The 20511-nt window shown below is 41.9% G+C and overlaps 2 protein-coding genes across 11 annotated transcripts in view; one reads left to right on the top strand and one right to left on the bottom strand.

Annotated features, from left to right (window-relative positions):
- The window catches only part of SLC25A21 (solute carrier family 25 member 21), a 250472-nt gene extending 243836 nt beyond the window's left edge, over positions 1-6636 (bottom strand). Inside the window, exon 1 of one of the 3 annotated variants that reach the window (XM_065686258.1) lies at positions 6394-6636. In XM_065686258.1, the coding sequence (XP_065542330.1) occupies positions 6394-6460 (67 nt within the window). In that variant the 5' untranslated portion in view covers positions 6461-6636. Of the gene's footprint in view, positions 1-5784; positions 6158-6393 lie in introns of those variants that run through there. The other 2 variants (XM_065686259.1, XM_065686260.1) reach the window with 2 other exon arrangements.
- Positions 6066-20511, top strand: part of MIPOL1 (mirror-image polydactyly 1) — a 193929-nt gene continuing 179483 nt past the window's right edge. Inside the window, exons 1-3 of one of the 8 annotated variants that reach the window (XM_065686249.1) lie at positions 6066-6418; positions 7051-7087; positions 8002-8154. The gene's annotated coding sequence lies outside the window, so the exon portion shown is untranslated. Of the gene's footprint in view, positions 6419-6641; positions 6871-7050; positions 7088-8001; positions 8155-10761; positions 10845-20511 lie in introns of those variants that run through there. The other 7 variants (XM_065686250.1, XM_065686257.1, XM_065686247.1 and 4 more) reach the window with 7 other exon arrangements.

Below are 20511 nucleotides of genomic sequence, written 5' to 3'. Positions count from 1 at the left end.
TGAGCAATTTCTGAGTCCACAGACCAAAAAATTCTTGATTCCAAGGTCCCAATTTCTACAGAGAGTACAAAGCATAAACCAGGTGTCACGACATGTTCTGAAAAGCCTTCTTTTTTTTTAGTTTTTGTCAGTATTATATAAACATGTAAGAATTACTTTGTATCTTAACCCCCATATAAAACCTACTACATTTAAAAAAAACACATAGCTTGAAACACATTTAAGAGTTCTAAATGGGTGTTCATAACTTGTTAGCATGCTGCAACGACCTGATCCAGTTCACCCTAAACACTACATACAGAGGTTTTCAATTGTTTCACTTAAACTAAAACGTCATTGCAAAAATATCATTTCTTCAAATTACTAAACTGTCTGAAAATTTAGAGAAATTTTGCTAGTTGCCAGCTTTGCATAGTCATCACAGCATCTGAAATCCTGTAAGGATTTCATTAGTTTACACTAAAATTAAACAAGGTTTTCTGAGGCAACCTCGTACTCCTTTTATTTAGGGAAGACAAATAAGAAGCAAACAGTCCAATTTATCTTTCAGATTCAGGGGTGATTTTTTACCATTATCAGCTGGTAGAAAAGGGGAGGCTTAGAGACTGAACACTGTTATTTACAGAAGTCAAGTTTGAAATGCTGTAGTAGGCGGGAAGATACTCTTAATTTCCGCAGAGGAATGTTCACAAGGTAACTGCAACTGGTTAATTACATGGCACTCTGCATACCCCCAGCTAGCTGCTCGCTGCACTGGTCTGCAGCATGGAGGTACATTCTTATGCAATGAAAAATATCATTTTATCTTGCTTTTAAGTAGCCAGGAGACCAAAGGCAGCAATTTGACCATGCTGACCTCAAACTAGCATCAGTTTTTGTGAGCTTCTCTGGTGACTGTTCCTTATCACAGTAACCCACTGAAGTCAAACTGTCCCAGATACTGTACTCGCTCTCTGAACTGTGTAACAATGAAAGCAATAGTGGTTGCATAGACCTTGAAAAGGTATTTTACATATTCTTTTTTGCACATTCATTAAACACACCATAGGGGGAATGGCTGTCTGAGCAGAGACATTCAAATCTTTCCCAGTCTTAACTTCCTGACAGTTACTGTGTCCTCCCCATCACTGGGAACACACTTGAGAAGGTTCAGGATATCCAATGTCTCAGTTTACACGCAATATACTTTTGGTCTTCTCTGGTCTCTTTGGTCTCTCACCTAACATTCTCCTGACCACACTGCCAACCAAGCAACACCTCTCCAAAGCTCTAAGTACACCACCAGGTAGCACACTATCAATTTCTCAGCCTAGCAGAGAAAATTGGCTTCACTGGTACGAACAAGTTCAAAACCCTTGAAATACCTGAACTTGTAAGATGTTTCCTTGAAACTAATATTATTTAACTGCTTCTCACCCTTCACTTTTTAATCTAAACAGTTTTTGTTGATCCAAAATGCCAAATACAGGCAGCAAAAGACAGTGAGCACATACTGTTGTCTTAGGTAACATTTCAGCCTTAAGAGACTTCAGAAAGAGGAAGATTTAAGCACTTTAAAATATTATGGTTTCAAGTCAAGATAGTTATGATGTTTAGCTGACTATTTAGCTAGTTGAAATTACCTATGAGCAGTAAGTGAGTAATTTAATAATATGTCATGAAACAATAAACACAGTAATGCCAACTGTATGGCTTAAAAAGCAAGGAAAAAAGCACTTAACATAGGACACTCGCCCGAACTTAAATTCCCAGAAAAATGTCAGCAAAATAATCAAAACAAATCAGCTAAACAGCTGGGGGAGGGAGAATTAATCAATTCTCCTGCTGTTTAAAGTGCTTCCTCTATATGTATCACACTCCTTCTCTCATTAACAGGGACCAAATAACCTCAAGTGTTTCACAGAGTATGCTGGCTACCATACATTGTAATGACATTTGTCTGCCTAATGCCTCTAGTGATGGCAATTCCAAACACTGTTTTTAATACTGTATTTGTATCTGACAGCCTTACTCTATTTGCTTACCTGCTTATTGATGTGGTTTAAAGGAGTTGCTGCTATGCAGGATGATGAACTTTGTCTATTCCTGAATTAAAACACCTTTCAAAAGAAAAGGTTTGGACTTTCAAAGGAGCTTAATATAATTAGACTCTCAAATCCTATTAGATTTCAATGCGGCTGGAAAAATAACTCTCAAAAAAAATTAAAAAAAAAAAAAAATTGAAGCCAAGAGGTCCAGAAAGCAGGTAGAAACCCTGCTTTTTCATGAAAATATGAAGAAAAAGAGGGAAAAGGCCACCTCTGATAATCTTATTTTTTTTTTTAAAGCTCCTTTTATTCTATCTCTCCCATATAAGAGAGAGCCAATAGACCATGTTCATGTACTAAATGGAATTAGAAAAAAAGAAATGCTTAATTACAGCAGAAAAGTACTTAAAGATGAGTTTGGTGTTACAGATTTGAAAAACGTCATATAGATATGATAAATAAACTCTTCAAAATTTTAACCTCAAATTAAAAATATTTATATATTTATTTTCACATATACAGAAGAAAGAGATGATCATACAAACTAAATAGAAATGAAATTGTGTTACCTGTGGTTTTAGATAACTGTCGCCATCTGCAGCCTTTGTTTCCTACTTATAGAATAACAACACACTTATACCAAGCAACAGCAACCTAGAAGTTTTGGGGTAGTTATATTCAGCTACTTCCCTTCACTCAGGCAAGGGTCATCCATGCAATTGTTTTGATGACATTTGCACTTCATCATTCAGACTGACTCAAGACTCTGTTACAAGGCTATCTTGGCAAATCAACCTGGGTATCACACAACATAGGACAGAAATGTCCATTGCCTTTGTATGCAACAATTCCTGTCTTTTCCACATAGGCAGACAAACCAAGGATTTTTTTAATCCTCGGGAATTAGTGAAACAATTCTTCCTGTAACTTGAACCCTGCATTGACTGAACTTCTCAACTACCCTCTTAAAGAATTGCTGTAACTCAAAGGAAATCAATTAGAGAGTCTCAAGTTGTTCTTTCCACAATGATTCTTAGTTTAGATTTTATTTTCTGTTTACTTTCTCCTATGAATTCCACACATGCCTTGGTTTACTAATTAACCACTAGAGAAAAGGAGTATGCCTGCAATTCACTGTACTAGAAGGGATGAAACTTACAAACAAAGTGCCCCAATTGCATTTCAGTATTGTTCTTCAGTATTGTCGTGCACCCAGGCAAGCAAACAAAACCAAGTATTCTCAATCATGCTATTAACCTCCATTCAGGAATCTGAAAAATGGGAGCAAACTGAATGCCAGCAGAAAGAACATAAGCCAAGACCAAGTAAGACTTTGATGAGATTTAAGATTGAGTACATGCTCAGGAAGCAGAGCTTTCAATATGAAGTCAAATTATGAGCCACATGGAAGCAGATGGACCTCTTCCTGGAGACATGAAGTATGCACAAGTTCCTGTCATGCTTGAGATTTACTGTTCAATTACAGCAGAGAGCCATTCAAGTTTATCTTTCCCTTAGAAATGGTATGTTTAAATCTTTTCCTTTACAACACTGAATACTTTCATTCCTCTTTCCTTCAGCATGCCAGTATCCTCCATTTTATCTGTCCTGTAGACTAGAGGTCATGCTTGATTTCTTTCTTTCCCCTTCCCCTGTCTTTATTAGGTCCATGAACAAGTCCTGTCACCTTCCATAAAGCTTAAAAAAATCCCTTTCTTCCTGTTCTGACAGCTCTGGCTTATCTCTAATCATTTTCCACTTGACCTAGCAGAATCACTTCTTATCAGATCCTTTTGCATCAGACATGCAGATGCTAAATAACCTCTCATTTTAGCTACACAGATGATATTTCTTACCTTTTAATAATGCATATTCTGCTGTGCAGGTCATTCTTCTACTACCTTGCTATTTTCCTATCATTATTTTGTCAAAGAAACCCACTTACTGCATCTTTCTTACAAACACCTTCATACATTCCTTGTGCTTAACTGTATGAGTTAAGATGATCAGAACTTCTTAAAAATCTAACCACTTTTTTTTTTTTTTTTTTTTTTTTTAACCCTCTATATACTAGGCTCTGGTACAGGCAGCAAAGCCACTCAAGGATATCTGAGACATTCACGTGAAGCCAGTAAATATAACAAAGCACCTGTAAAAGCTCTATGTCCTTCTGCAGAGGCAGCCAAAAGCAATACAGGTTGTCTAAAGTGAGACTGGGAAACTAAGGTCTGTCAATCAAAGCCCACACTAGGATGAAATATAACACTCAAGTACACCCTCAACAACTCATTTCTCCATCCTTTCCTTCCTGCTTCCACTTTTTCCACGTTGGATCCACACTTGCCTGAGAAATTTAACCTTTAGACTGTAGACCTCAAAGCTACAGATTTTCTCTTCTATCTTCTCAACAAATCACCAAGGAAACCACCATTGAGGTTTAAGCATCTGAGAAGCAAGTTTTCAAGCTTAAGTCATTTCCCTCCAATCCCACTTTAAGTCAGACATTCACTAATCCATCCAGTACAGTGTTAGTGTTGTTCAGACTTAAAGAACAATTCTTCCTGGTTTATTTCAAAACCAGTAAGTAAGAATTTCTGTACAGATTTAAGGTTGGTTAGTGATGGAGCTGAGGAACCTGCCTGAAACAAGACTAAGCAAAAGGATGCAAGCATCTTCTAACAGTATGCCTCTGCACTAGATTCAACAGGCATCCTACATTATACCTTAAAAAAGTGCTAGGTGCAGATCAGTTGTCTTTTTAAACTGAAAATTCTTTCACCTTAACATCTAAGCCTACCAGATCAGCAAATAGTTTTCATGCTGTCTTTTCCCTACACCACCAAACACACTTTTCTCAATTTTAGCCCTTCTGTAAAACTTTGCCGTTTATCTAAACGACAGTTTTCTTTCCAGTGTGTTATCAAAACTGTCTGTCCTTCTAAGAACAAAGAAACCCTGTAAACAGTCTACTGCCAGAGAACTGAAAGATACTGTTAGATCAATCTGAATCATCAAGGCACAGGCCCACTGCTATGGGCAGATAAATATGTCATCTTGCAAAACATCTGGCAGCGAAACAACTCATTATCCCTTTATGTATGAAAGGCCTTCAATGGGCTAGTACAGATTAAAGCCTCCCTTTCTCTCCTAAGAAGGGGGTGGTACCAAGCAGAATCTAAAAAAGCTTTAGAATTTCCACAGCTGGAGGAGCTAAACATAGTCATACAATATACTTGGAAGGGACAGGACAGCACATCTCTGCTTCTCCTGTGAAATCTGTCTGTATCAAAGCAGAATGCTGAAAACAAAGGACATGCAGTCATGAGCACTGAAGGGAAGCACTCAAATGTATGTTGGTGGCAAGAATGCATAAAAGTGGAATTTGGAGCAGCAGGGGAATTAGAGGGAACAAAACACCAGCTCACACACAGCATCATGGCCATGCAGGACTCACCCACAGGAGAATTTTGCTTGCACACATCACACTGAAGTATTACGTAAGACACAGCAACATAACTGTGCAGCTTTCCTCTCATGTAAAACACAGCAAACAGCATTTGGACCCCAAAAGAGACACTAAATAACACTTAAGAACACGTTGCACAGTTGAAATGCTCACAGGATTTACATACATACGCTGGAAGAGCACTATATTTTGTAAACGTTGCCTGCACTGCAAGCTGACTTGAATGTTTCAGATAGAGGAAACAAACAAAAAATTAACTAGTAATACTTTCATTGCTAAACAGATGCATACCGTTTTGACACTTATAGTTCGAAGTACAGATAACGTGATGAATCGGTAACCTCGACATTCTTTAAAGTTTTAAAACACAGAAACGCATTTCCACTGTAGCCCTGCGTGGGTTCCTCCACGAGACAGCAGCGGGAAGTGCACAGGGGACGCGTCCGAAACAGGGAAGGCGACAGCGGCGGCTGCGGCAGCTCCGAGCCCGCTCCGAGTAAGGAAACTGGCACCCACCGAAGGGGACACCACTGGCTGTTACCGTTGCAGTGGGCCCGCCTGCCCCCCCGTCATCCGAGGGGCTGTACGGTGTGTTTAACCGAGATACACCGCAGGCCCGGGAAGAGTCCCCTCAGCCCCGCAGGGCGCCGAGCACCATCACACCAGCTACCGCCGCGTCACACCCGCCCCCGGACCCCCGGGCCACATCAGGGGTCCGCCCGCCCGCGCCGCTCGGCGGGGGAGGAGCTGCCACCGAGCCAGGCCGTTCCACGCCACCGCTCCTGCGCCTGAGGAGAGGGAGGGGGGCGGGCGGCGGCGGGGCCGCCTTCACCTCAGCTTGGCGGAGCGCCGGCGAGGGCCGGGTAGACCCTCCCCGCCCAGGAGGAGCGCACCACTTACCCGCCGAGCCTCCGGCGACGACTTGGTGAGAGGCCTCCTGCAGAAAGCTCCCGGGTTTCCGAGCCATCCCCGCTCGCTCGCTGGTGCCGCAGCGAGAGGCAGCCAGCGCCTGGAGAACGGCTGCGGAGCTGGGGCCGGCGCCGTGCTGGGCGGGTGGGAGAAGAGCAGGAGGGGAGGCGGGAGCCGCGGTTATCTGCGGGGGAAGGGGGGGCCCCGGCAATGCCGGGCTGGGCGGGGGCGCGGGCCGGGGGCGCGGGCCGGGCCCCCACGTGCGGTCGCGCAGTGGCCTTTAGCCGCCGGCGGGCATAGGGCGGCCCCGGGCTCGCAGCTTGCGGGCGATGACGGCGGAGATAGGGCTCTGGGATCGCTTCTAGCCGGGAAACCGGTAGCCTGCCTCTCTCGGGCAGAGCTGGGGCGGGAGGCAGGCTCTGGCGGCCTCTCGGTGAGCTGATGGGGAAAGGCCTGTCACCTCCTCAGGTTTGTGCCGCGTACTTCCCGCGTTGGGGTCGGCGCTATACAGCGCACACTTGCAGTCCTACTCCCCACTGCTGCCGGGATCCAGCTAACACCCGCAGCTCCCTGGCGCTCCGTTTCTAGGAAGGGTCGGTGGTACCACTTGACTCAGCGGCTCTCTTTCTGTGCTTTTAAAACCTTCAGGCTTTGGTTCCAACTCTTTGATGTTCAAAGGACACAGGTATTTTGCCTTTTGGAGAGTGGCTGTTGCATGTGTTACACGGATCTGTTGGCCCATTTTAGTAAACGAAACAGTGCCGGGAATGGGCTTGAGTACTGGCACACAGTCAGTGTCATTGTTGACAGTCTCCAGCATTGTTTCCACCAAGGCCACACCGTACTTTTCCACAAGGTGCCAGGGTTTAGTTGGGGACAGCATGGGCACATCCCCAGAGGCAGCATCATTGGAGGGGAAGACAGTTCAAGCTATATGAATGCAGAACACACAAGAACATTTATTGTCAGAGCCAGAGAATGGGCACAGATCCTTTGTGTTTACTAGTACAGACGGTCTTTTTGACTTAGAGCCAGATTCAAAATGGCACTCAGGTTAATAAACTACAGCTTAAGCACTTGATCAGCAATGAAATACCTAAATGTTTATGTGGATTTGGAACCTGCAAAAGTTGGAAACAGATGCAGTATTGTATGTGGTCTTTTATTTTCCCTGCTATGTCACTGACCTTGTTGTACTAGTCAAACCCTTGGGTTTGCTGTAAAGACTTTTTCCTTGTCTCCACTTCTCTTGCCCCTAATCTTGAATAGCACTGTGGTTTCTTGTACTCTTCTCTGTTTCCTCCTTTTGCATGTAGCCCACAGCCTCTGGCACTGCTGACTTTTCTTGCCTCAAGGGAAGGCTTGTCCACTCTGAGCTCAACCTTTGCTTCTTTGCTAGCAATCAGGGGTACAAGCTCAATTACATTGTTTTGAGGGAGAAAACAAAGCTATGGTTGATCTCAAGGGCATGTTTATTAGAGTTAATAAGATGGATTTAAGGAAATGCCTCTTGAATAAGGTGCTACGCTGTTTGTTTAACCAGTCACATGGATAATTTGGGATTATTATTTTTTTTCTTTCTTGTCAATATCCCTACAGTGTTAACACAGACAAGGATATTCATTTCGAATCAGAGATCCTTCATGGTATCTTCAAAGCAATTCTGAATTCCGTGTGTGATCTTGAGCATCTTGAAGTGGAAATAGGGAGCTAGATTCACTGGCATCTCTTCAAATGAGCAGGAAAAGAAAGGTAGTTTTTACATCCTTATTTTTCAGCTTCTTTCCCCTGAAACAAGAGACAGACTGTTGTTACCTTACAAGGGCATCAGTTTATGCTAAATACAAAGCATAAATTGTAACTAGGTGCATTTATGCATCCTGCAGCACAGCTACCAAAGGCAAATGTTGGTACCTAGTTCTTTCTCTGTTCCTTAAGAAGCATATTACTAGATGTTTCATACGCCTGAACAGTGCATTTATGCTCCATTTTCCATGTCTGAGATAGGTATTTAACTGCAGTCTACTGTCTAGATACATTTTAGTTTAGTAAGATCAATGCTTATTTAAAACCTTTGTGGTAGTGAGTTTAAGATAAAATCTTAGGCACAGCGAATCCTAGGCACACCAGAGACATTGTGCTAAAATCAGGATTTCACGAGTCTGTGTCCAGGAATATATGTAGCATAGCAGAGTCAAAGAGAATATGTGCTGGTTTTACTTGCCCTCCAGTTGTGAAAAGGTACCTTTAAAGTAAAAGAGAAATATGCATTTTTATTTTTTTTTTCATAATACCACATTTTCCTCAAGGAAAAGAGTTGACGAAGAAGTCCACTGGGAAGAAAGACGTATATTTACTGTAAAAGTGAAAATGCACATGCCTAAAGTTGATAGGAAAAAAATAGTGTTCCAGCATTCTGGTGGATGGAGTTTGCATAACTAAAGAGATTAATTAGTAAAAGAGAAAATATATGTAAATAAAAGGGGAAATACATTTTAGATTGGGATTAAAATGCCATTTATTTAATGGAGGCAGAAAGCAGTGCAGTTTGTTTGATAGTACTGTGAAAGACAGAGTTCTCAGATCACGGCTCCCTGGATTGGATATGTGGAAATACAAAGGTTGCTGTTCGACTGAGGGAAAGAATCTGGAAATACATTAAGCAAAATCATTAAAACCTATCAGAAACAAGAAGATTCAACCCATTTAACTATCCTCCTTATTCACTAGGAAAGAACTTTTTTTTTTCCTACCAGCAAAATCCCAATGCTTTTCGCATGAGGAACATTTTGAGCAGGAAAGCTCCTTCAACAGGCTACAAGTGGTGTTTGTGTGCAAGGTTCTGAAACTGCAATGTTTTCATCCCCTCAGAGACTTGTCTGGGAATCATTTCTCAAACCTTTCCAAAACATGTTTTCCTGGTTTGAGGACAGATTGCAGGCACTGTAGTATTTGGAAGACAAAACTTTGTAAAAGTATCTTTGGGAAAGTATTTTCATGAAGTTGTAATACTTTTCTGGTATGTTGGTTTAAGGAGTGTCTGCAAGTATCTTCTGACAGTTTAGCAACAAGTGTTGCAAACTGAATAGAAGTTCCAAGCTTGAAAGGAAATGTAGCGTTTAGTAACTTAGAACAAAGATTAGAGAAAACCACCTTTATTTCTGCTTCAGCAGAAATGTATGAGAACATAGGAAATATACAGAGAAGTGTTGATAAGTTGATAAAGTGTTAAAAGACCAAGACCCAACTGCAAAAAGGTATAAACATTCAGTTATGTAATTTGCGTGCATCAGCAAATAAACAGTAACTTGCATTCTTTGATCTGTGCAAGAGCAGAGTGGGGATTGCTGTGGGAATACAGAGTAGCTCCCTTAAATGAATAAATTTTAAGTGTGCTGACCTTTAATTAATTAAAATCTCAACTTCAGTGTTTCATTAACATTTGCCTTAGTTCCCCTGGTTTGGCTCTTTTAGACTGCTGCTCAATAAATACAGCAGGATCACCAAGTCTCTAGTGTTCTGTATCATCAAAAAGCAGATGCTGAAACATCACTACGTTTTTGTTCCAGAGATGCAGGTCTCTCCATGCATCTAGTGTTGAAGTGTGCTTACTGCAGTAGTTCAACAGTAAAGAGAATTTGGAATTGATCAGAAGGTGCAGAAACTGGTTGGTCAGATTTGTTTCCTGCAGAAGGCATCATTGCAACAAAAGGGAAGTTTATGTAAAAAAAAAAAATAAATAAAGTTGTTCAGAGCACATGGAATTTACATAGAATTGTGTTTACACAATAGCAGAACACCTGCTCCTTAAAAGAGTAAACTCTGTTATTGTTAGGAGACTATAAAGTTTGTCTCGCAATATTGAAACCCCGAATCTATTAACCTCAACACAAGTAATTCTCCTGCTGGAAGTCTCTCTCTTTATGTGGCATACTTCCCTTACCCTCTGTCTGCTCCCCCGCGAAGGGCACTCTTCCCGGTGTGCAGGTTTCCTAAACCACTTCTAGGCTTAGTACCGTTTATTTCCATATGGCCACTGCATGTGCGCCACGACATATGCCTCCTTAACCGCCCTGGCAGGGTTTGTGTCTCCCTTTGAGATTACCGTATCCCCTCGTGGGGAATGCTGTTCCGTGCCGGCCTGGGCAGCGCTACAGTGCTCGCCCCCGAAAAGGAAACAACTTCTCCCCGTGCGGAGGAAGCGCGGCTACAGACCAGCCCCGAGCTCCCGCACTCCGCGTTCGGCCTCTCACGGCCTCTCCCGCCCGCTGGGCGGCGCTACCCCACTCGCCACGCATACCGGCCGCGCCGCGCCGCCCCGCCCCGGAGCGGAGCCCCCCGCAGCCGGGCGCTCCCGCCCCTCCGTGCGCCCCGGCCGCAGGGTCCGTCCGCCCTTGGGCTTTGTTGTGGAGACGGCGGCGCAGTGTGGGAGGAGCGCGCAGGTAACGGGGTGACGGGGCCCTTCCCGCGGGGGCTGCAGCTGCTCCGCGGCGCTCGAGTTCGAATTTGCCCCGTCCCTTGCGGCGCGGTTTGGCGGCTGTGCCCTCACCGTCTCCCCGCGGGCAAGAGGCCCTGCCCGGTCTTCGCCGCCTGGGCCGGGCCGCCGCCGCCGGCCTCTGGCTCCACGTAGGGGCTACCAGCCCCTTCGTCCGGTTACTGCTATAACCCCGTGCCCTGCGGCCGCCGGGCAGCCCCGGCTTGCCCGACCTACGGGCCGCTGTGCAGCGGGAGAGGCGGGGAAGCACGTTTTCCGTGCGGGGATGCGCGTTTTGGAGTATCGGGGTCTGTCAGGTCAGCGGGGAGGGCAGGGGCAGGGGCAGACAGGCTGCCGCCTCCCCGGAGCGGGGGCAGCGCTGGGAAGGTTGCCTGGAGATCCTTAGGTGAAACCGGGCCCGAACAGACCTCAGGAGGTGGATGCTGGGTCTTTGGTGTCAGGTGAGAACAAGCTCTGGAGGGTACTGGGAGTAGCAGTAATGCGTTTAAAGAAAGGAAAAAAAAAACATAAAAAAATCTTGCCAAAATAAAGTTTGCAGTCTGTGCTTTTTTTAGACATTTATGCTTTTTTGAAAAAGCTCTTTAGGAAGTCCCAGTGAGTTGTGTACCTCAGTTCCTAGTTGTTAAGTTCCATATTAGTCTGCTTTCTTAACGGTGGTGTAGAGGTCTTTTTTAATTTAGGACAAAAGGCTATGGCTTCTCAGTGTGAACAGTTGGAAGGGAAAACATTCAGTGTATGTACCCAGAGGCCTGTTTTATCTGAGGCAGCACACCTCCAGTGTCTGCCTGTGGAACAGCTGCAACTGGGTCTACTAGGTATAATTTCAGGGGCTTGAGATGGTTGGAGCTGGGTGGTGTTGGAGTTGGCTCACCCTGAGTTTGGGAATTCAAAGTGCCCTGCAGTGGTATAGTGTCTTTTTTAATATTTCGATGAGTTCTAACTACTTTTAGAACAGTCTCAAATTGCAATGCTTTAGTCATAGGAGAAAAATGAGTTAACCACAGCAATGTGCTTCTGGCTCAGCAGATCTCAAGAGCTGCAAATTCTGGGGGTTGTGGCACTTGCAGGTCCTAGAGAAATGCAGTGATGTCCTCAGCTTGTTCTTGTGCCTGCCCTTGAGCATCTGTTCTTGGCCAGTTTTGCTTTGGGAATATACAACTTTGGTTCAACATGAAACCACCTGTTTGCATCATTTACTTATTTAAATATATGATGGCACTAACTTAAACATCTTGTGGGGATAAGAGTTAAAACTACGTCATAACAGTTAAAGTAAACATTCTGTGTTATGTGGTAGCTCTGGTTTTATTTTTAAGTAGGCAAACTGTAGTCGTTCATGACAAGGTCTTTCAGATGTATGAGGTGTATGAGACTGAGCTGCCTACAGTAGTGAGGTACCATCAGCATGATGGCTACAAGCTCTTCTGCCCATCAGCAATTCAGGGATCAGCACTGATTTCAGGCTCTTGAAAGTGATGAGATTGTTTTGCCCCTCCAGAGGAGAAGTTACTGCAGTTTTGATTGCAGTAAGGAAAGTGAACAGAGGGACTGGAAGGTAAAATTATGTACAGGGTTTGAGAAAGTAGAGACAGGTGCTGGTGCAAGTGTTGGGGAAGGAGGAGGAGTTTTGAAACTATGCAGTCACTGCTGCATCTGATCACTGCTGGGAGTGACACCATTATGAGGGAGATTATAGCCCTCCTAGGACTTGGTATATCTGCCTGTGGAGAGGACATATGGTAGCAGAATATCTGTTTTTCCCTCCTGGCCATTTCTTCAGTAGTCTCAGGTGTTTTGTCTGTTTTTCTTCTAAATACTTCAACTGATGACTCTCAGGTCAAACTAGTAGAACTTGTAGTCAGGAAGATTATATACTGTCTTAGATTTAGTAAATGATACCTTATTGTTGACATTCCTATATACCCTTCTTTGGAGCTATTACAGGTTTTCATATAGTGATACTGCAAGTTCTTTAGAGCCTGATTGCTATTAGAGTTTATAATTGTCAGGCTTCCTGTTTCTCTTGCAGTAAGAGAAACCCAAGTGCATTGTATTACTGGCAGAAATAGGAGTACAGTGCTGATGCCTCGTGCCCACAGCTAGGGTTTTTTTCAGTTTGTGGTGGTTTTAATTTTTGAGGGTGCCTAGGTTAATAAAAACATAAAGAAGTTTTCAGAGCTTGAGGGAAGGATTTGCAGGAGGAGAGAAAATATGGGTTTGGTAATTCTGTGTGGAAGGAGTCATTAAATTATTCACTAGAATTGAAAGCAGGAAGGTACACCTGAGCTGAGGGTGAAGGGGGAGAGAGTCCTGCCTATTCATCACAGTGAAAAATCAGTCATGAAAACCTGAGGCATATCCTAGAGGATTTTTTTGCTACCTAATCTTTGTTTTGAAACTTAAAAATAAAAAACAACAAAACTGTTAAACCAACCAACCAAACCTTCTGGGCTGAAGTCTATTAACAGATTTAACTACAGGGTAATGTTGCAACTCGCAGATATTCCTGAAAGTACAATTGCTGGCTATTGCCTTTTCCTTTTAAAGGAAAATGGTTTTGAAGGGGTAATAGAAACAGTATCGAATCTTTATTTGTAGAACAGATACAGCTATGGAAAGAACTGGTGTGTATACTAATTTGTTAAGATAAATTCTGCTGCTTTGAGCCATTAGGTTTTTTTAAGTGATAATAGGATGGTCAGCCTGCTCCCTGCTAGCCTCATGTTGCAGAAACTGTAACAGCAGGCTTCTGTTTTCTATGGTGGTTCTTGATGTGGCCTTTAATCTTTTAAGGACAGGTTAAAATGCAAACTGGCAGTTTCTGTGGAGTGGTGGCTTTTGTTATATTAAAGAATTTGAAATTAGTTTATATGTGTATTGGGTTTGTGTGGCAAAGTTTTAATAGCTGGAAGGCTACCAGGGTGGCTTCTGTGAGAACCTGCTAGAAGCCTGCCCTGTATCTGATAGAATCAATGTCAGCCAGCTCCAAGACATGTCGTCTGCTGGCCAAGGCTGACCCCATCAACAAAAATGGTAGTGTCTCAGTGATAATGTATTTAAGAAGGGGAGAATAAAACTAATGCACAACAACCCACAGCTGGAGAGAGGAGTGAGACTATGTGAGAGAGCCAACTCTGCAGACACCAAGGTCAGTGAAGAAGGAAGGAGAGAAGATGCACCAGAGCAGAAATTTCCCTGCAGGCTGTGATGAAGACCAGAGTGTGTCCCCTTGCACCCCATGGTGATCAATGCTAGAGCAGATATCTGCCTGCAGCCCATGGAGGACCACACACCAGAGCAGGCGAATGCCCAAAGGAGGCTGTGACCCTGTGGAAAACCCATGCTAGAGCAGGCTCCTGGCAGGACCAGTGGCCCTACGGAGAGAGGAGCCAACACTGGAGCAGGTTTGCTGGCAGTGCTTGTGACCCCACGGGGACCCACACTGGGTCAGTCTCTTCCTGAAGGACTGCAGCCATGGCAGGGACCCACAATGGAGCAGTTCATGAAGAGCTGCAGCCCATGGGAGGGATCCATGTTGCAGAAGTTCGTGGAGGACTGTCTCCTGTGGGAGGGACTCCATGCCAGAGCAAGGGAAGAGCATGAAGCATCCTCCCCTGATGAGGAAGGAGCAGCAGACAATGTGTGATGAGCTGACGCCAGCTTCCATTCCCTGTCCTGCGCAACTGGAGGGGAGGAGGTAGAGAAAATCAGGAGTACAGTTAAGCCCTGGAAGAATGGAGGGGTGGGGGGAAAGGTGTTTTTAAGTTTTGGTTTTATTTCCCGTTACCCTTCTCTGATTTGATTGGTAGTAAATTAAACTAATTTCCCCCAGTCGATGATGTTTTGCCCATGACAGTAGTTGCTGAATGATTTTTCCCTGTTCTTATCTGAACCCTTGTGCCTTTTGTTATATATTTTTTTTTTTTCCCTGTACAGTTGAGGAGGGGAGTTGATAGAGCAGCATTGGGCACCTGGCATCCAGCCAGGATCAGTCCACCACAATATGAAATATTGCTTGGATTGTTCTTTTGTTTTCATAGTGTCAGTGAATCAGATTATAACTTTTTGCGGGTTTGTGGGTGTTAGTTACAATTCTCAAACGGAATTTCTCGAAGTATGAAGTGTGAAACAGGCATTGGTCATCTGTCTCACATACCAGTAACAGAGGCATAACCTCTTAAACTGAATGCCATTGTAATGCAGTATGTGTAGTTTAGGGGTTTCCTTTGTACGTTATTGAACATCTACATGTAAAAATGGCTTGTATTATTATTCACTGTGCACCATTACGCTTGTCTGAGCCTTGTCAAAGGTGATGTCAGATTTCACGCTTCTGAGAGGAATTAAAGCTCAGTGCTTCAGTTAATTGTTTTGAAAGCAGATTTTATTTTGAAAGTTAGAATTGTAGAACCTATGACCTGTGGTCAACTTTATGTTAGCTACCAGCATATGTGTAAAGCTTGTTTTCTTTTTCCAGGAGTTTTTTGGGTGAGGTATCTGTTGGTAAGGCTATTTGTACCTATGCTGTGAGTTTGCTGTGGTGTACACATGCCAAATGATGTGCAGGGATGATTCTGTGGATTATGGAGTAGCGAAGGCTATGGATAGCTGAGTGGGGTCCATGAGTGACTCTAAAGGCTGTTTTCCATTATTATTGCTGAAATGGAGGACTGTCTCTTCTGGGATATTCTGGAAAATTGTGTTGAAAAAGGTGTGCAAGTCTGTTGGCAGCTGTATGTGTAGCTACAATTATCATCAATAGGTTGCTCTCAGTTTTAGTAGGGAATGAAATAGACAAGACTGATTCATAGCATCTTTTCTTTATAAGAAAGAAGATGAGACAGCATTTAGGGTATCATTTTGCTCAGTATCGCTTGCTAGAGTAGCAAATGAAGCAACTGATCCAACTTCCATTTAAGTGAACAGCAGAACTTCCATCGGTCACAGCAGCATGGGATTATGCTGCAGGTTTAGAAGAAATAATTGGTAATGAGTTCAGCTTCTGGAGGGCATTAATTTTTGCACCATAAAATCCATAGTAAATTGAGTTAAGGAGATCCACATAACATGCTGGTAGACAAATGTTATCCTTTCTGTCCTTTTATGTAAATCTGTTGAAGACAGAATTTGATCTTTAAGTTATATGTTCATTTAAATAGTAATGTTCCAGCTAGCTATGCACTAATTTAAATGTTAAGTGTGAAATAAATTAGAAAAATCTAATCTGCTTCAGTAACATAGTATTAAGACAAAGAAGGATTAAAATGCTTTGTTAGTGATTAGCTCTTTGGAGGGAGGAGGTAGCAGTTCCCATCAGGATTTGTGGAATGAGAGCAGGGTTGTGTCTGAATCGGAACCGTTCTGAAAATACTGTATGATGCTTTGCTATGAGAGAATTTAACATGGAATCAAAGATTGCTGTACTTGAAGCAAACAGACTGATTTTTTTAATGGTGTTTTTGAAATGTACAGATCTAGTAATTTAGGTTGTACTTGAGCTTATAAATGAAAACATCCACTTGTAAAGAGAGTACTTAGTGCTGAAGAATTGCTTCCTGATTGCGTCTGTATATGTATAGCACTTGGTGGGACCAGAGCTAGAAATGGTCATTAGTTGCCAATTTAACAAATGAATGGTATTAAGCTTAGATTGGCATGGGGAATAGGACTTTCTAAGGCATGGCAGTTGATATGAAAAGTATTAAAATATTTCCATTTTGCAGAGCATTTACACAGTTAAAAATATTATTGTCCAGTTTTCGGTTTTTAATGCACAAAATTAAATATGTGTAAGTCTTTGTATTGGGAACATTGGGTTTGTATTGGGAACATTTGGGGTTTTTTAGATGTCCTTGGGTTGTTTCCTTAGGGAGTAATCAGCTCTGCTTTAGCTTTCTTTCATTACACTGTTTTCAAATGTCTATATTTAACTTGCTCTCTTTGGTAATACTAATGTATCAAAAGGCGAGGAAGTAGAACCATTCTTAGTGCTTATATATTACATCTAAGAGTACAAACTGATGTTTTATTTCCTATGTATTTGTTGAGTTTTTTCCTATGTATTATAGGTTTAACTTAATTTTGCAAGCTTAACAGACTGTAAAAAAGACAAACCTAGTTACAGAGAGAAATGGTAATTTGGCTTGCAGCTGAGTGTAGTTAGAGAACTGAGAATACTAACTGAGCATAATTAGAAAATTATTCTAAGACATTCCAGTGACCACTGTTGTTGAAAGAAATTATGCAAAAATAACTGGTTTCTGTTTTTAAGCTGTTTCTCTTAATAATGGTATGATATGTAATCATATATTTCTTTAAAACAGCTAGTCCTGTTTCAGAGAGATTGGATGGTAAAATGTGAAGAAGATAGATGTCTAATGCAGTGACTTGTCTGAATATTATCATTTATGCTTGTTGTAGTTGCCTAAATAATACCCACCCTTGAATAAAGTTATTAGTATTTATATAATAAAGTTATTGGTATCAGTGTAATAGCTTAAAGCTATTAGTATTACTTTAAGAAAGGCACACTTTGGTTTTCTCAAACACAGTTCTTAATTTCAGGTTTCTTTGATTTACAGTTGGACCTGCTTTAAGATTCTGATTCTCAGTGTGTTGTACTTGTGGTTCACATTCAAGTACATAAAATTTCAGGTTTTATAGGATTTTGAAACAGTGCTCTGCAGGTGAGAATATGTTAGCTTGGTTATGTAAATTTTTGAGCATGAGAAACAAAGCAGTGTTCTTAATTTTTTTTTTTTTATTAGTGCATTTGTATGTGTGCACATATACAGGCAGTTTTTCCATTTTCTTTTATGGTAGAATATTAGGTAGTGGTTTTCTTTGTCTGAAGTTTGACATCAGCGCTGTATGACCAATTTGTTCCTTGGTGCTTTCCTTGTAATGAGGAAAAAAAAAAAAAAAGAACAAAACTGTGGAACATCCACCACAATTTTAAGACTTGTTGAATGTTTTGTAGCTCCTCTTGTAGAGCTACAAAAATGTACTCAAGTTTTTAATTTCTTATTACAAATATGACTAGATAATTGATACAGCTGGTATCATAGACATTCATAGTTGCTGAGTGTAATTGATGTAGGACAATCAAATACTCAGATACCCATGTAAATCTGTTTTTACAGATGCTAGTTGAGTTTTTCCCCTTTTTCCTTCTTCTACCCCCTCAAGCCTCCTTCCCCCATCCCCCTGCTAATTTTCAGCATACCATAAGCTTGCTGGCAGTGTAAACAGTTTAAGGTAGAATAAAAAAGAAAAAATAGTCTTGAAGTAGTTAAATATCTCGGTTCCCATGATCTATATCTGAAGAAAAACAAACAGTATTTAATTAAGTCTGTATTCTTGGATCTGTTTGTAATGGTGCTTATTTTCATTAGACCACAGGAATCTTGAAGTTAAACTTTTCTCTTTGCACCTGACTGTGTATGATGAAAAAGGATGTAGTTCCACACCTATATCCTTCTTCAGTGTAGCCTGCATTGATGTCATTGTTCTTTAAAGAGACATCAGCAATCCCATAGTTCCACTCAGTTACATTTTAAAATGCATTTTGATTAATATTTGATTTTAACAAGTGAAAAGGCACTCTCAAGGTTTTAATTTTGCTTTTTCTTCATACTAAAAGAAAAAAAAAAAGGCAATATTTGGTTCTCATTCTGTGTGTTACACAACTTCACCATAGGAGATTTTGTCCATTAGTCTCTTCAACTACTATTTTAGGGTAGAAGCTAAAGTGGGAAAACTGAGCCCTGGGAGGAATTGCATGAATTCTGTGGTGTCTTTCTTCACCATTTCTCCCTGACATATAAGATACTCTATGGTGCCTGAGCTTTATTACCTCTTGCTCCCTTCCTGCCTTCTTGCTGTGACCTTCTTGCTAGTTGTTTCCAGGTGTGGCTTAATTTTAAGATAATTATTATTATCTTATGTACAGGTACAGTGTAAGGGGGTGTGGGTATTTCTGTGATTCCTTTACCCTCAACACATAGTTCTTTTGCCTCTTACAGTAGTGAGCCCCTCTTAGCTGTCTTCAACATAAGGTTGAGTGTGGGCCAGGGTGTTTAAAGAAAACAGGTGTGGAGGAGTTGTAGAGTTCACTGTCCTTTTTTTCCAATGCCTTTTTTTTCCTTTCACCAGGTCTTAGCTGTTGATCTTGCTTCACATGCCTTGGAGAGCAGAACTGGGGTGACTGGTCAGCCATTTGTTGGCCCTCGCTAACTAGTTGTGATTGCTGCTTGGGCAGGCTCTATTTAATTTCTCAGCTGTGGCTCCATGAAACAGAGCTGTTGCTCTGTTGTTTGCCATGGTAAGCTTGTTCAGAAGGAGCTCAGGTAAACTACCTGAACTGCTGCTGAACTACTGCTTTCTGTTCTGGGCTCAGCAGGCTTGGCTGATGGGCACAGAGGGTCTTGGGCAGGAAAAGGTACTGCTGTTTTTCACTACTTAACACAAATTGAAGGCAGAGTGGGCTTAGTAAAACACAGATTAAGTGGCTCAATTTGAGAAATGCTGCATATGACTGACAACAACAACCAAATTAGCCTTTAGACATACTGTATACGCTACATATATGTCTGTACTGCATGAGCTGCAGTTGGACAGTGCAGAAACATCCTTGATGAAAACTGATGTCAGTCTTCTGAAATGTTTTTTGCTTCTGTATGTTTGAGGAATCCCCCTTTTTTTTTAAGGAAAAGACCACCTCTGATGCCTTAAATTATGCAGATATTATGCAAGTAATTTTTCAGTAATTTTTCTGACTTATCTGTGTTTGCTTATTTGCTTGCTTTAAGAAAGAACAATAAAGGTTTACATTGTGAGTATATAATCATGTTGCTTCTTGTAGAAAAATGGTGATTCTTTAGAACAGTTTTTGAGATACATTTTACAAGTATTAAAGGATAATAAAGATTTCTTATACATACAGCTGTTTCCATCTAGCATGTGTGAGTGAGTGTGTTTGGTTGACTGTTTTCTTCTGAAACAGTAATGTTTTCTTAATATCCCGATGTCATTAACAGAGATGTGAAATAGCTGTTGAGATTTTATTTTTTTCCGCTCCAGTTCTTCCTGTGGCCGTGCAGGATTACAAGCCAGTAGATGGAGCCCTGTGCCAACAGCCAGCCTTGAACAGGCTGATGAGAGTCCGGTAGCATCTCCATCCCGAGAGCCGGGCACCAGGTGCTTCTTGAGCACAGATCTGCAATGTTTTATGTAATAGATGAACATAGCTTTAAAGATAAATGTCTAGTATTAGCTGTGCAAGTCAAAGCAGTGACCGTGTTCTGAGATGCCTAGGGACAGTTTTGCAGTGTTTACGGGAGCAGGTGATCGAGTGAAATACCCTGAGCTGCTCTGGAGTGATCCAAGTAGGAGTGCTCACCTGGGAAATCACAGGTTTTCCTTTTTTAGTTAATTTCCAAGTCAACTGCTTGTCGTTAGACAAATCTTGGTTGAAAGCATTGAAAATGGGGCCTGTGGGAAAAGAAAGTTTCTTAAGAAACTCACAAAGCAGAATTTACTTTTCAAAATTTAAATTTTAGGATTTTGTTTTCTGTTTTTGTCTCTCTCTAAGGCTAACTCCTGATCCTTTTAAA

The sequence above is a fragment of the Lathamus discolor genome, chromosome 6, assembly GCF_037157495.1.
Source record: "Lathamus discolor isolate bLatDis1 chromosome 6, bLatDis1.hap1, whole genome shotgun sequence".
In the NCBI taxonomy this organism is placed as follows: domain Eukaryota; kingdom Metazoa; phylum Chordata; class Aves; order Psittaciformes; family Psittacidae; genus Lathamus; species Lathamus discolor.
This window is presented reverse-complemented; position numbering and strand designations above follow the sequence as displayed.